General features: G+C 31.5%; 1 protein-coding gene across 2 annotated transcripts in view; it reads left to right on the top strand.

Annotated features, from left to right (window-relative positions):
* Nucleotides 1–18,036, top strand: part of LOC145248350 (uncharacterized) — an 85,425-nt gene that overhangs the window by 10,140 nt on the left and 57,249 nt on the right. Inside the window, exon 2 of one of the 2 annotated variants that reach the window (XM_080110265.1) lies at nucleotides 17,231–17,293. The exons of the other annotated variant lie outside the window; for it this stretch is intronic. Within the exon in view, the coding sequence (XP_079966391.1) occupies nucleotides 17,231–17,293 (63 nt within the window). The remainder of the gene's footprint in view (nucleotides 1–17,230; nucleotides 17,294–18,036) is intronic. 2 annotated transcript variants of the gene reach the window in all.

Below are 18,036 nucleotides of genomic sequence, written 5' to 3'. Positions count from 1 at the left end.
AAAAAATCAATAATACTTTTTAAAATATTAAAGACAATTCGAACTTGATGATTCCAGCAGACAAAACCATGAATATATACAGCATGGATTTTGAAATCTACAACAACTTAATTATGAAGGAACTCAATAAAAACTAGCAAGTAATGAAGAACTGAATAGTACAAACTCTGAAACCTTAAAAATAAGTGAAAAAAATGAACATACAGGATAAGATAGAGGGATACACATCATTGTGCCCACGTTTTACCCTAAAAGATCATAAACCAGAATTCAACAATAATCCTAGCGTTAGACTGATTTCTCCATGTATTTCAGATTTGGGAAACATTAGCAAAAAAATACTAGACGAAATCCTACCTAAACTAAAAAGCAAATTTACCATAACCTGTGGAAATCACCGGAAAAGGTAATTGAATGGTTCGGCACACTACCCCAAGGCAAAAATAGAAAATTCCTTATGTTTGATATAGATTCATAATACGCCTTTATTTCACCGAGGAAGCACTAGAAAACTAACAATGATAACAAATTTAGAATTAGACATTATAAGACTAGCAAGAAGAACTCTAATTAAATATAACAAACTATGGACAAGAAAGAACAGAAACCTCAACTTTGACGTCACAATGGGGGCCGGATAATGCACAAGTAACAGACCTTTAAATGAACGATATAAAAAGATTCCAAGACTAAGAGGAGGACTATACATCATTCTACTTGAACTCAACAAATAGGTTATTTGAAAAAAACAAACAAAATATTAAACAATTCTTCAGTAAACTGAACCTAGATATAACAATAGACCCAAACCATAAATGTGTAAACTTCTTAGACATAACCCTGAATCTAGACAACAACTCCTATTAATCCTACCATAAACTCAACCAAACGCTATTCTACACAGATCACAAGTCCAACCATCCGAATAGTATGAAAAAAGCACTTATACCTAGCATCTCAAACAGAATACTAAAAATCACAAAATGAAGAATTATTCAATAAAAACAAGGCATATTAAAACCAAGCCTTAGCTAGATCCGGATATAAAGAACAAATTAAATTTAATGAAACTCAATACAATAACATAGGTACAGAAAGAACAATAAACAATGCTAGTGTAATATCTTACAACATGTCGATGAGGAAATATAAAAAAGGAAAACAAAGAGCAAAATCAAATGAAAAAATAAAACATACAATAAACACAAAAAAGAAAAATGAAAAGAAAGACCATAATAAAACTGAAAGAGAAGTTAAAAAGAAAAATAGAAGGAAGAGCCAGACGTGGTTCAATCCACCGTTCAGCCACCATATAATTTTACCAAATTATAGAAAGAAATTTTCCGCAATGTAGTAAACTAAATAAGATAATTAATAAAAACAGTTGAGCTATCCTTCTCAACGTCTGCTAACTTAACAAATACCATAATTGGCTCAAATAACACAAAATTAAACAAATTTTTGAAAAACAGAAATAGGACAGAAAATGAAGCTAACAATGTAAAATAATGTAACTGCCGGAACCCGAATGAATGTCCAATGAGGGGGAACTGTGTAACTTCAAACGTAGTATACAAATTCGAAGTTATAACAGAACCAATAGTAATAACGAAAACAACTGGAAAAAAAAACAAGAAAAACTCAACCACTTTAGCAGTATGGATTAAGGAATTAAAGGAAAATAAAACTGAATATAAATTAAGATGGTCAATAATTGATAAGGGGGAAAATATGAACCTAGCAAATCGAAAAGATGCAACCTATGTATATTAGAATCTTGCCATATATTAATATCAAAAGAAAAAATAGTAAACAAAAGACTAGATGTAATCCACAGGTGTTTGCACAGAAATAGATATTTAATTTCACGCACTAGAACAGATTAGGAAAAATATAAATTAAAAAAATGAAGAAGAGGTAATCCTAGATATAAAAAAATGATACCACGAGAGTGACCTCCCCTGCATCGGGTAATATAATACCTATTCAAACACCAAGCAAAACAACAATATTAAAATAAATACGCATAAATATAGGAATAAAATTATATAAAATTATATGATAATTAGGGTAAAAAATTAATAGGAAAAAAAGGGAAAATTAAAACAAAAATAAATAAATAAAATATAAAAATACGAAAGTACGGGTTAAAACGGAAAACTATCTTTACATAACACCAAATGATGGAGGAAGTGAGGAAGCATAGATGTGGAAATCATTTTACCCGAATACAATGTCCAGCATGTTAAAAATATACATTTTGTTGCAAAAATCTAATGGATAAACACCTGAAGAAGTTGGTGGGACAGGATATTTCTATGGAAACATAAATCGTAAAATTGCCAACTCATCAATGAAACAGCTGTAATGGAAAAATCCAGGAAATAAACGAAGGTTATAAAAATGAAAACGTGAGTCTTAATTTTCAACAAAATTTTGCACTGTATATATATATATATATATATATATATATATATATATATATATATATATATATATATATATATATATATATACGACATAATCGCGTTGATACGCTGCTTCTCGTCGGATCACCGACGTTAAGCAACGTTGAGCCCGGTTAGTATCAGATGGGTGACCATTTGGGAATTCTAGGCGTTGTATGTACTCTCCGCTTATCTTAGCATTTGTTTCCAGTCGTCCTGTACTTTACTTGCCACTGGTATTTAACAATGTCGTCTCAGGAGAGATGTGGTTGGAGATTGCGCACCTCCTGCCACAAAAATTTCACACGCAGGCAACCGTTCCTGGGTATCCTTAGTCTGTCCAAGACTGAAGGAGCCTGTTTTTTATATGTATATATATACGTATGTATATATATGTGTGCATTTATATATATGTATTTATATATATATGTATGCATATATATGTATGTATATATATGTATATATGTATGTATATCTGTATATATATATGTATATATATATATATATAAATTTATAAAATATATATGGCGATTAAGCTACACTGAATATTCGGCGTTTCATCCACTCTAGGACCCCTCAGGCGTATGCGCATAAGCCTGAGGGGTCCTAGAGTGGATGAAACGCCGAATATTCAGTGTAGTTTAATCGCCATATATATTTTATAAATTACTAACTAGCTCTACCTACGTATTGAGCACTTTTGAAGTAAATACTTAAAGTTTAGGCATAAATATATACTTTCGTATATTAATTTTAATTTTATGTGAGTAAATTAAGTAGTTATATATATATATATATATATATATATATATATATATATATATATATATATATATATATATATAACTACTCTGATGAGTCGTGGACGACGAAACACGTGTCAGTGGACAATCATATTTAAAAAATTATATATATATATATATATATATATATATATATATATATATATATACTAGCAGAAGTACCCGTCGTTGACTGGGTTCAAAGACAGCCTACAGAAAATGGACTGTGATTGATGAAAGTATGATAGGTTATGAAAAGGAGGGTTTTGTAAAGAGATAGGTTTTAATACTCAAAAATTTTACCCTAAGCAAAATATGATGAAAGTAAAGATAATTTTCGCGAAAGTATATTTTTAATATCAACTTTGTTTCCATTCGTAGCCAAGAGTGACCAACAAAATTATGTTTCCTTACAAAGAGAAAATGTTATATATATAATAATAATATTAATATACAAGAAATAAATGTTACCATAGTCAATTAAAGTTACTTTTATGGTAGAAAAGTTCATTGGTTTGTATTTTGAAGTAGTTTGTAAAAAAAATATTTTTTTTAATTCACAAACCGGTTTAAAAAAAAATCAAAATGGCAGCGACTTTAAAATGGAGAGTCCCGTTTTCAATTTGGAGGAGGGGCACCTGAGCATTCTGTGTAAACAATTTAAGAGAGTTCCGTCAACGTAAGGAATATTTATAAACATATTTTAATATTTTCCGTTATTTTGTGCTTGAAGAATATTCGATTATGTCACGCGTAGTTTATATGAAAATTCATTTAAGTAGTTATCGCCTCAAATTTCGTTTTAACTTCGGTTCACTGAAATTATTTCAAGTAAAGAGCATTAAAAACTATTTCAAAACAAAAAAAACATGAACTGAACTTTTTTTTGACCATGGTAACATTTATTTCTTGTATATTTATTTTTTCAGGTAGTCGTTTGTTGGCTTTTCTGCTAAGCACTCTTACTAAATAATATCGACGAAATATCGAAAAACAAAGAAACAAAAACAATTTTGAAAAATAATGAAGCTTTACTTACTTTAGTAAAATAATCCGAAACAGCAAAATGGGATATTAAAACAGTAAACACGTAATTACTTTAGTTTTTTAAAGCAAAGAATCGATATAAATATGAATAAGAAGAAAATGGCGCCCTTTTCAAGCAGAGCAGCTTCGTTTCAGTTTTACAGTATTGAACGGTGTAGTATTGTGCCGTCGGATTCAAGGTTGTACTATTGTAATGTAAAGAACACACAGAAAGGGTCGTAATCAACTGAATTCCTTCTAGTGCACTGACAAAAAAAACTTAAACAGATATATAAATAAAAATAAAAAGGTTATGTAAATGTTTTTAAAAATTACGTGAGCAGGAATTTTTTTCTTTTGAAACGATAAAAAGTAACGTTCTTATTTTTTTTAATTATTTATCTATTTTAGAAAGAGTGCCACGTGCAAGTGGAGAAGGAAAAAAACAGAGTTATGCAAAATTTGTGTCGAAAATTGTCTAAAGCTCCGACTTTTTTTTGGGGGGGGGGGGGCTTTCACTTTAATAAGAATGTGAATTTATGAGGTGGATTCATGAGGTGAATTTATTCGACACAATATGATTCAACTAAAAAAAATAAATAAAAGCTAACGTGAATTAAGATTAAAGTTAAGGTGTTATAGTGGACCCTCACCCCTTTTAAAAAACCTTGTTAAACTTTGTGACATATTTACATTCTATGGAGATCAGGCGCGAACGAACACCAAATAATTTTATTATACCATATTTCTTCAAACTGAAACATAATTATCAAAGTATACTTACGCAAATAGATATGAAAAGTCTTTATTAAAGTTTGTGCCTATTTCCATGGAGCACAGGCGCGAACGCAGACACCACAATTTTATTATACCATCCCTATTTAATTTGAAACATACTTATCAAAGTATTCTTATGTACATCTATATCAAAAACCAATTGCGACGCTGTAAACGTACGCAGTAAAACAATACGTTTTATTGTCGCGTTGATTATTTGTTTATGTACGCATGCGCAACCGGAAGTCGTAAACCGGATGTTGGGTTACAACACCCGTTACAAGGTCATTTGAGTTATATATATATATATATATATATATATATATATATATATATATATATATGTATATATATATACAAGGCCCGAAGGCCACTCAAGGATAAGGGCTTATTAGTGTACAGTTGTCACCAAGACAACAGCATAGTAATCGTAAGTGGTGGAAATCCGTATAATTTGATTATTTAAGCAGACGGCTCAACAAGAACTTGTTTACATTGGACTTGAAGACGACCATATCGTAGTCAGCAGGAAAGCCGAACGTGCAAGCAGTTCTAGGAAAGAAGCTTTGTTCATGGAATTTGTGTTTAGATTTAAACACAAATAGTGTGACGGAAAATTTTGATAATGGTTGTGGGTAGAATAGTGACTTTTGTGAAACTTTGAACCATAGATTGAGGCTCAGACGAGCACTTGTCATGAAAATAACGATAGAGCGGAGACAAGTTCGCAACGTCTCTTCTGTGGGGAAAAGATTGCAGGGAAGAGAAAAGGGTATCACCTATTAGGTTTCGAAGTCGGATTAGAACTTTGTCAAGGCAAGATAGGGTCGAGTAACTCTTGCCAAGGTGAGGCAACAGTACTCCATTTTAGGACGTACTTGGTTCTTATCCAGGTAGAGAATTGTATCGGTAGTGAGAGATCTGCTGGAACGGTAGAATGATCCAAACATTTCTCCGGCAATCTTGGCAACAGATTTGATGTATGTGTTCCATTTCAGATCAAGAGTGAAGGTCAATCCCAGACGCTTGTTAAAACATGGTGCTTCCCCAAGACAGAAGCCATTTATTTCAACTGGGGCGTGATGGGGCCTGATGGGGGTCAGAACGTTAATGATTTATATCTTTATCATATAAAAGGAACTGTGTGTGAGAGAGAGAAACATATATATATATATATATATATATATATATATATATATATATATAGAGTGAGAGAGAGAGAGAGAGAGAGAGAGAGAGAGAGAGAGAGAGAGAGTTCCGTATTTACTCCGAAACGGCTGGGCTGATTTTTATAAAATGTCACACAATTGTACTTTATGTATCTTGCATTGTTCTTAGATAGTATCCGATAAGTATCGATAATCGATAGCTGAAAATCGGATGAAAGAAAAAACAGGCGATTTTTACTAAAATTTACACTTTATACAGCCTAACATCACATTTGAGAAGTTTTATCACTATTTAACATCACAATTTGAGAAGTTTTATTACTATTTAAGCAGAAAGTTCCTGGAATATAAAAGCAACAGTATGTTCTTTGATATGACAGGGGCGCGTCCGAAGTCGATGTTTCTGTTTAAAACACAACTGAACCATGATACTTGATAACTTCATTTTAAACTGTAATTCAAGCAATTAATACCACACAAGAAGAAAAGCCAGACATATAAAATCAACAGTAGGTTCTTTGATATGACACGAACGCGTTCGAAATGAATGTTGCTGTTTAGAGCACTATTGAATCATGATACTTTATTTTTGCATTTTAAATTTTAATTGAAGCTATTATATCTAAAAATAATTTTATATAAAAAAAATTATAAAATCAACAATAGGTTCTCTACAGTGCAATATAGACTACATAAATCCAAACGTTAAAAGACTAAAAAAAAAACACTGGAAGCACTTTATATAAAAACTAAACAACAAAAATAAACAATGTAAATTTTTAAAATAGTAGTAACATTTTGAAGTGCCTAGGTACGTAACTATCCAATATATATATATATATATATATATATATATATATATATATATATATATATATATATATTATATTTATATTTATATTTATATTTATATTTAGTAAGTTATAAAATATATATGGCGATTAAGCTCCACGGAATATTCCGCGTTTCATCCACTCTAGCATTCTTCAGGCAGGCATAAGCCTGAAGAATCCTAGAGTGAATGAAACTCATAAGCCTGAAGAATCCTAGAGTGAATGAAACTCATAAGCCTGAAGAATCCTAGAGTGAATGAAACTCATAAGCCTGAAGAATCCTACATTGGATGAAACGCGGAATATTCAGTGTAGCTTAATCGCCATATATATTTTATATCTTACTAACTAGCTCTACTTATGTATTGAGCACTGTTGAAGTAAATACTTAATTTACGCATGAATTTATACTTTCGTATATTAATTTTATGTGAGTAAATGAAGTAGTTATATATATATATATATATATATATATATATATATATATATATATATATATATATATATATATATATATATATATATTTACCAGTGGTGAAAAAACCGGACTAGAGTGCTCAATGTGTAGTCAGAGCAGTATATAGGAAATGTATTACTGTGAGTCCAGAATGAGTTTACAAATTGCAATTTGTAAACTCATTCTGGACTCACAGTAATAAATTTCCTATATATATATATATATATATATATATATATATATATATATATATATATATATATATATATGATAAATTTATATATATATGATATTTTTATATATATATATATTTTTTTATTTATATATATATATAATATTTTATTATATATATATATATATATATATATATATTATATTATATTATATTTTTATTTATATAGGTAAATATTACATAGTCGCTACGCTAAACATGTTAATGTTTCGGACAATTGGTTTACAAGAAACCAAAAGTCATTCGGCACGCGACATAATGAAGCTTATTTACCCCCGAAGGTATCTGATTCTCAAATGAGAGAAGTGAAATATATTTTTTTTAATTTTATATAGAAGCAGAGAGTACTCAGTATGCGAGAAGACTTGTTGTCACTCGAACTCCAGGGAACACCTTCTGTTTTTTTTTTTGTCACTGAGCAATCACTGGAAATGATCCACGTGAGAATTCACAGTGAGTCAGAAATAATAATATAGTTTAACAAAAAAAGGTATTAATTCGCAGATGCAACCCTTTTATGTGAACAATTGATTAATGTTCAAAAATGAATGCCTCATTTTTTAGTACTCCCTCAATACTCATCAAACAGAATAACGAACTCCCAGATAAATTGTAGGTTTCTCAGCTAACAATTATTGTTCACATACTTTGGAATGACGTGAACATGTGACCACATTCGGAGGCGGCCTAAAAATTTGAATCGGGCGGGACGTAATTCAATTTTTTAAATGGATCTTACAAAAGCCATCCATAAATTTTACTTCCCTATATTTAACACGGCAACTTCAATATAAGTTAATATTATCATCATAATGTAAAGCCATTCAAAAGAAGAAACATTAAAAAAAAAAAACTGATGATGATTCAAACAGTAATTTCAGTGTACTAATAAAATCGTCGTAATAGTAATTTCAGTGTTTTAATAAAATCGTCGTTTCTGAATTTTTGAGATGAGGATTAGTTATTCGTATTATTGGAATGCATTCGGCTACTGTTCTCATCTTGAGTGTGATTTTTACAACGTTTCGTCGATGTAACCTCCGACCTTATTCAGGTGTATCTTGTCGAACTCGGGAATGTTTCTGCCGAACTTGGGAATTTAGAAGGAATTTCGTACGGAAATTTACTTCACGGGGATAGCAAATACCTGAGTTCGGCAGAAACATTACTGAGGTCGACAAGATACACCCGAAGAAGGTCGGAAGCTACATCGACCGAAACGATGTGAAAATCACACTCAAGACAGGGAGAGGTCTGAAGAATCCAAATTAATACGAATAAAATCATGTTTCCATTATCGAATCTTGATAATACATTAATGTTTTCTTTTCATTCTAAAGAGGACAATTTTTCTTCGTAAATGAATTTAATTTACTCTTTTCAAAAGAAGTGTGACGTTGTTCCTGGATTTGGTGGAGGTATTGTGGAACGACTATAGCGCCTTTGGGTATAATCAAGAACCACAACAACATTTACGGTCAGGAAACCATGCTGGGTTTTTTACCTCGGCATCTACATCAACCTATCAACGTAGATAATTCCCATAATGATCTGTTCTCTATTGATTGGGAACTGTGCAGTTCTTGGAGCACCACCTTCCAAGGCTTTGCACTCTCTCTTTGAGAAATGATTAGTTTATTTTTAATCGCGCAAGGCTGTCCAGGCACTTTTTGCTTGTCAGAGTATCCCTGGGGGTGGGGGTGATGGAGGGCGCTAACGTTCCAGTCACATTTCCGACTCTGGCCTTCCTGCGATGGGAGAGAAATAATCACACCAGGATATATATATATATATATATATATATATATATATATATATATATATATATATATATATATATATATATATATATATATATATATAACAACTTCATTTACTCACATAAAATTAATATGCGAAAGTATAAATTTATGCGTAAACTTTAAGTATTTACTTCAAAAGTGCTCAATACATAGGTAGAGCTAGTTAGTAAGTTATAAAAATATATATGGCGATTAAGCTACACTGAATATTCCGCGTTTCATCCACTCTAGGACTCTTCAGGCTTATGCGCGAATTTTGTGGTTGTCCTTTTTATATACGCATATAATATATGCGCATATAATATATGCGCATATAATATATGCGCATATAATATATATATATATATATATATATATATATATATATATATATATATATATATATATATATATATATATAGTCTAAAGAAGCTTTAAATAAAAAAAAATAAAAAAAATAAAAATAAAGAATGCAGTTTAAATTCTCGGAACGAAAAAAAATATGAACTTTAACCTATCGTAGACTTAGCACCTACATAATCCGACTTCTAAAAAGTTTCTAATGGCAAAAGAGTATTCATTTATATAAGGATGAAAAAAAAAAAAGGCATTAACTAAAGTTGTTAAATCGAAATAGACTTAGCACTGGCATAAGCCGATTTCGCAAAAGTCTTCAGTTTTAAAACAGAATTTAACTACATGAGGATGAAAAGAGAAAACCTTAACTAAAATGTTGTACATAGAAAACAAGGATCACACACACACACACACACACACACACACACACACACACACACACATATACATATATATATATATATATATATATATATATATATATATATATATATATAAAGTGTATAAAAGATATACTCATGGACATGGTAGTACACTAGACTGCGGATGCTGGTACTATGAGTTCGATCCTAACCCATGCTAATTACAGCTGACAGCTAGAAACATGCACGTCAATGGGTATATCTTTTTTTGCACGTAATAATATTTAATAATAAAATAATAAATAAAAACACGTCCAATAAAAAATAAAGGGTGACGCATTCATATATATATATATGTGTGTGTGTGCGTGTGTGTGTGTGTGTGTATGTGTGTGGACATATATATATATGAATAACAAAAAAGAGCTTATAGCCCCTTAAAAAAAACGCTAAGATATCGAAATAGATAAATAACAGCGTTTTATGGCTGTTAATGTTGCTAAAAACAACACCAAATTATATACAACAAACCATCGCTCTTGTAGTTGAGCTTCTACTTAACCCGAATCTACTCTTGCCTGAAACACTATTAAGACTTGCTGACGTTTCAAAGGTTTTATTTTGAGAGAAGTTGTTCATGGGCGGAAAGTTCATATATCTAATTCTTATTACCTCTTGTTTTTTTTTTTTTTTTTTTACTTAATCTTAAGATGGGTGACGCACGGACACAGTCTCGAGGTAACATTCACTTAGATTCTCTTTGCATCGTCAGACGCATGTCACATCTCTTGTTCCGCCTAACTAGAGACTGTTTCGTCCTATGAACATGTGACGTCATCTCTATGTCATATCATTCGAAACCTGCATTTCTGGCCCATCTTGTGTAGCGAGATAAGTCCTGCTTCAATTACGCCAACTGCAGCTGTGTTTATTTTTGTTTCCCGCCAGGTTATCCTGACATGTACTTAATGTAATACCTATTGAAAGCCATACTAGTTAACATAATTGCTAATTGCTGGTCCGGATATATAACAACAATGTTTGTTTTATTTTCAGTTAAAAAACACAAAATGAATTAAATAATGTTACTTGGTACAAAATTCCAGTCGATATTTCGAAGTGACACAATGTATTTATTACGTTAAAAATTGTGGCTGGTTGATGGACGGTTAATATTTCTATTCATATAAAATTTTTAAAATGTTTTATTAACACCCATAACAGTTCGACAGAAAAATTTTCAAGTTCGACAAGGTACACTTGAAGAAGGTCAGAGGTTACATCGACCGAAATGTTGTTCAAAACACCCAAGATAAGAACAGTAGTCTGAATAATCCAAATAATATGAATCACTTTCACTTTTTGAAAGTTACCTACATTGAATTAAGAAATGGCATCCGTTTCTCCCCATCAGATCACTCTTTTGTGGTAAGTTGATTTGAAAAAAAAAAAAAATCATATTTTCTGAGAAAATCGATGACATTTTTGTAGCATTATCAGCTAATTTTTGTCAACACATTTCAACTTCTCAAGCGGTAGGAAGAGTATTCTATCTCTGTCCATCAGAGGGTCGGTGATGATGTTTTTTTTTTACAATTCATTGATTCGTCCCGCACAGGTTAGTCATTCTTCGTGTATGCTGAACATTAATGTTTGGAAAATTTTATGACTTCAAACTGATCCCCTTTTCCGCATAATCATCCAGAATTATCGGACCTGAATACTTCTTTTCATTAAAATAATCATTTCCAATCAAAACATGGCATTTTATCCTCACCAACTCCTAAAATGCTCCACGCATGCGTACATGTGAACAAAAATGTAAAATATGACACGTGACCATAATTAAAAAAAAAAGAACTTGATCGATTTGAGCAAAACCAATGTGATATTTGGATTCAGTGCATTAGATTCGTCCAAAATCGATTGTAAAAACGCAGACAACAAATTTATTGTTAACCCGTGAATTAACCCCCATCTCAAAAAATTGAAAAGCAATAGAAAGAAATCTACGTTGGTATAAGGTGATGCACTCAAATACCACGTATGCAATTGTGAATAAAATTCACAAACCTTTCTGTATTTCAACAATATTTGGTATAGAAAAGCTTTAGTCTATACCTAATTTGTCTATCAAGTTTCAAGCAGTCAACAATCATTTTTTTTTTTATCGCAGTTCAATTTTGGGGATATTTTGGTTATCGTCTCATCAGTAGAAAATATGATCCTGAATTGACTACTTTACATCCACCGAATATTAACTCTGAGACTTTTATCTGTAGGCTTATTTAAAATATAAAATCCATCCAAATAATTTCCAGAGAATTCCGGAACTGAAGAATGTCATCACGGCTGAAATAAAATAAATGCTAAGACGGGAGTGTGTCAGAATAATCGACAATTTTACACATCGTATCCAGATGTGCTTATCATTGAATGGCGATAAAAGAAAGACTCTTGGGCATTCGTGACTAAAACTTGGTGGGGAAGTCAGGCATAGGGTGCAGTTTAGTTGTACTAAATATGGTTGGATGCTCTTTGTGATTTCCAGTTTCTGATCCGCATACGCGATGACAGTGATAAGCCAGGTACTACAATTTTTAATTACTGATTATCTTCTCTTTCTTGTTCCCTTAACCATGTCTAAACATACAGGAAAATGGATAGCAGAAACCGGAAGTCTAAAGAAGCAGAGAATCTTGACTATAACGGGTGAATTTTATTTACAACTAGCAGGCCGTCCGGCGTTGCCTGATCGTAAGATTCATGCAGATTATGTATTTATTATTATAGAGACAATTCTTTATCGATTATTATATTGTACCTAATATATAGTAGTAAGATCAAAACTAATATATATATATATATATATATATATATATATATATATATATATATATATATATATATATATAGTGAGTAAGAGAGTATCAATAAAATAAGAAAATGACACTATAAAAATATATATTGATTTATTTGTTTATTCAATAAAGATGATACATCAATTAGGGGCGTAGGATATGTAAAACACTTTATACCATGGTATTTCGGAGCCTAATGCTTCTCCTCAGAAGAGGAGAGAAAATTGTAACATAATAGGGATGCGATGTTTAGCATATATTAAATATATTAAACCCACCATGGCATGCGTGTTATACACTTACCTTCATTTTATAATAAAAGCTATATTCCTCTCATATCAGAGAAATCACTTTAGTTCTCCCACTCCCACTCCCACTCCACAGATTTCATTATTTTTTTCTCTCACACACAATTATTTTGCTCCTAATGTAACTATCGCTAGACGTCACACCCCTATTATGTTGCCTAGTATCTTCTTTCCTTTTCTGATGAGAAGCATTAGGCTTCGGAATACCATGGTATAAAGAGTTCTCACTTATTCTACACCCCTAATTGATGTATCATCCTTATTGAATAAACCAGTAAAATATATATAAAGATTATTATATGTTTTTATTGTCGTTACCTTATTTTATTGATATTCTATATAAGCTCCAAAACAATTTGTTGAGCTTTGCATTATCCCGATTAGTCTTCTCTTAAAGAATCGATCTTATTCTTATTCTTTTAACTCCTTCATTTATTTATGTGTGTGTGTGCGTGTGTGTGTGCGTGTGTGTGTGCGTGTGTGTGTGTGTGTGTGTGTGTGTGTGTGTGTGTGTGTGTGTGTGTGTGTGTGTGTGTGTGTGTGTGTGTGTGAAAAATTCATCTGTCAACTTTTATTAAATCGAAGACAAGATTCAAGCAAGACCGGTCGGACGGTCCACAGAGTTTGATAATTATGTAGTTTAGTGGCATCTTTTTAGGCCGTCTGTAAAATAATTTCTGAAGACATTTTTTCAATTGGCATTTGTTAGAAAAGTATTTTGAGGTTTTAAATGTGATTTAAAATAACTTCTTACGGACCAAATAGATTTGAAGCACTCTACTCTGGGCAACGACTGAAAGGATACATTTTGTCTTAATACCGTTTTTTACTTTTTATTTTATTTATTTCACTTATTCATTTATTTATTTATTTTTAGCTTCCAGCTGAATTATATAAAAAATACAGCATATACGCACATTAATAACTTTGTCTTCATTGATTTTTTTATTAACAAAAAGGATTTTATTTACAAAACGTATATCAATAGCCGAAAAATACAAAGTTTTATTGACAAGTATATGAAAAAAAATGTTTGTTTTTTATTCAAAAAACATTTTGTATTGCAAACTTTGGGGGTTTATAAAAACTTTAAATATACATAGTTTTATTTACAAAATATTGTATAAATAATGAAAAATATATGAAAATATAAAAACATGTATGAAAAAAAAACCCTAATATATATATAAAAAAAAAAAAGACGGTGCTTATCCAGTTTCATCTCAATGTATAAAACTATTTGTAAATAGAAAATAAAAAAAATAGCACAGAAAGTTTATGCACTTGCTTGTTAGGTAAAAAAAATTCAATGCACAAAAAATCACGAAAATTAATCCAGTGTTTTTGTGATTAAAAAATTTGATAGTTGAATTCCCATATCGGCCATTTTTGGAATTCATTAGATCAATGCCAAAGGGACGTAATTCAAACTTTATGTCAATAAAGCCTGTGATAAGAATCAATTTTAAAATCATTTCAGGAATGATTTGTATTTTATCCTTTTAAAAGACAAAAATACTGGATGAATTTTCGTCAATTTTGATGTATAGCAATTTTTAACATAATAGATATATAAATAATAACATTTTGTGCAATCATATACATTTTTTTTATTTTGAGGTAGAATTGTATTTCTTTCAAAAACATTTAAATGAAAGGATGTTGTAGAGAAATAGTTTAATACAAGTTGAAAAAAGATTTTCTCTGTCTTTTATTTTTTTATTTTATTTTTATTTCGGACTATTAGTCTCATCTTTATTAGTTGTTGTTTGTTTGTTTTTATTGGTTCACAACGTTTCGGCCAACTTCCTCTGGCCTTCGTCAGGTGGTAACCGCGACGGATAGGAACTTCGAATCTCCTAACTGCATTCTCAGCCATCACTGCCATCCGTAGTTGTCGTCGTCTCACCACATTTTTGACCAATTACCTCTGGCACGCTTTGGGTGGGATTGAAACCGCTATCTTCAGACAATGTTCATCTGGAACCGTAGAGATTCAACGTCTCTATCGACTGCGCCACGGGCCCCGAAGGGCGATCAAGGTTGGATGCTTTGTTCTTATAAATCCACATTTATTCATTATCTGATCTTCCATAGTCGGGTCCGTACCGATTGGTATATATATATATTATTCCTTAATTGGAATTTTTTATTTTTGAGATGAGCATTTTTATGTTTTTATTTTATTTTTATTTCGGACTATTAGTCTCATCTTTATTAGTTGTTGTTTGTTTGTTTTTATTGGTTCACAACCACCTGACGAAGGCCAGAGGAAGTGAACGTTGTGAACCAATAAAAACAAACAAACAACAACTAATAAAGATGAGACTAATAGTCCGAAATAAAAATAAAATAAAAACATAAAAATGCTCATCTCAAAAATAAAAAATTCCAATTAAGGAATAATATATATATATATACTGTCTTTTATTATATCGGAATTTCAGATATCAATCTAAGTGGATCTTCTTCAAGGAAGAATTAATTTAATAAAGCGTTTATGGCAATTCCAATAGCTTTCGATTGTGTATGGACGTTATTTTTTGGATTTACAAAGTAACGTGATTGGTTTACAGGGTATTTGGAAATCCCAAATGAAACGCAATCGCTCTGTATGTTTGCCGTTCATTGCTATAGATGGTCGTTTCCGGTAAAATTATATTTTTAAAAAGATATCGTTTTAATTAGGAAAAAATGGATTGTATTAAAAACATTGTTTTAAATGTTGGATTTGTATTATTTGAACTAATTTGGACCATTGTTCTTATCTAGAGTGTTATTCGCACAACGTTTCGGCTGATGTAACTTTGGACCTTCATCAGTTGCATCGATCGAACCGCTATGAAAATAACACTCAAGATGAGAAAGGTAGTCCGAAAAATACAACTAATAGAAATCATCAATCATAATCTAAAAACATTCAGAAAATATTAAATCTTTAGCTATAAATATTTTATTTGTCATAAACGATAAAACTCAAAGTCAAAAGTTTTTTTTTTAAATCGACGTTAAGACAAAACATGTCCTTTTGTACTTATTAATTCTGGGGTTCTTCAAGCATATTTGGTCCATTCTCACGATACTTCTGATTGTCTTAAGAAACAAAATTGTTAACCTGAATGTCTCGGTTTGCTCTAAAGACAAATAAACATGAAAAGTAGTATTCTCATCTTGAATATGTTCACAGCATTTCGGTCGATGTAACTTTCGATCAAATCGAACGTAGTGGATAAAGTATTTGTTAAAATTAAGTTCTAAGTTACACTCTTCTGAGGGTTGAAGGTTCGATTCCCAGTGGTTCAATCTTCAGTGTGGGGGGCACTCAAAATACAATTGCGAATTACTTAGGACCTTCTATCGAGTTATGGCTGACGGAACGAGAGCATGCTACCTTCGTGGATTAAATAAAGGGGTCCGTTCGAAATTCCGTGCCGATTCCTGAGTTCGACAGAAAGATCTCAGACTTCGACAAGACACATCTGAAGAAGGTCGGAGGTTACATCAACCAAAATGTTTTGAAAATAACACTCAAGATGAGAACAGTAATCTGAATGATCCAAATAATACGAATTATCAATCCTCATCTAAAAAATTCAGAAACGTGATGAGGAATCGATCAAATCAAATGACCAAGTTATTAAAAAAGATGTAAATCATTAAAGTTATTAAAAAAGATGAAATTTAAAAAAAAATGGCCGAGAGAAATAAATTAATACAATTGTCCTCTAAGTAAATCTTTTAATCAGAGGAATGTCGTAAAATTGATTCTGACCCTACTCCCCTGATGAATATTGATTTCTAACTGTGCCTAATTGTTGCAATTGTTTTCATTTGTCAGGCTACACCGCTGATCGACATGGAAGACAACGATGGTTACGTTTCGTTGGACTCAGAATTTTCTGTAAGTTTTACGCACTTCAGTCCACTAACTCGTTCAGTTAAAATTCGATGAGTTTATAGTGAAGTAAGCTGTGCGAAATCACTAACCGCATATCTGAATCAGCATTGTTTATTATGTTTCTTTATGTTTTTTTAGATAAAGATTGGTTGTTCGTATTATTTGAATTCTTCGGACTACCGTTCTCACCTAGAGAATGGCAGAAATGACCTTGACCGGCACGTAGTGAAAATGACATTCCATATGACAACAGTAGTCCAAAGAATGTAAATAGCATTGTTTAATCAGCTGGCGACAAGAAATAAAAAACGCAATAGAAGCAACTGCGGGTTATGCAGAGATACCGAGATTCACACACTAAGCACTCGAAATCGAAATGCTGGAAAGATCTTGATTCTGAAAGGAAAATAAGTCAAGCGTAAATGCATTCCATTTTCCGAACGTCATAGTCACAGTTAATGTGTGGAAGTGGGTAATGACGTGCAATGACGTCATGGGTGTGCTAATTTTGAACGATTCTGTAGCATTCTTTTTGGTTATGGATGTTGGCGACCTTCACATGCCTCCCTCTTGTACGCATCTGATTCTAGAAACAACCGAGGAAACCCAAATGCCAACAAAATTGTATAAATGGTATCACGTTGGTTCATACAAATTCACGTTTAGTTGTAGTCTACGCATGGTGGAGGATGTCGCGCAGGGGAGAAGAGAATGCAACATGTTCCATTGGTCGCCACACCCTTCAC

This window comes from Euprymna scolopes, chromosome 26 (genome assembly GCF_053919585.1).
Source record: "Euprymna scolopes isolate OS-2025 chromosome 26, ASM5391958v1, whole genome shotgun sequence".
Classification (NCBI taxonomy): Eukaryota; Metazoa; Mollusca; class Cephalopoda; order Sepiida; family Sepiolidae; genus Euprymna; species Euprymna scolopes.
The sequence above is the reverse complement of the archived record's forward strand: the minus strand, read 5'-3'. Positions and strand labels throughout refer to the sequence as shown.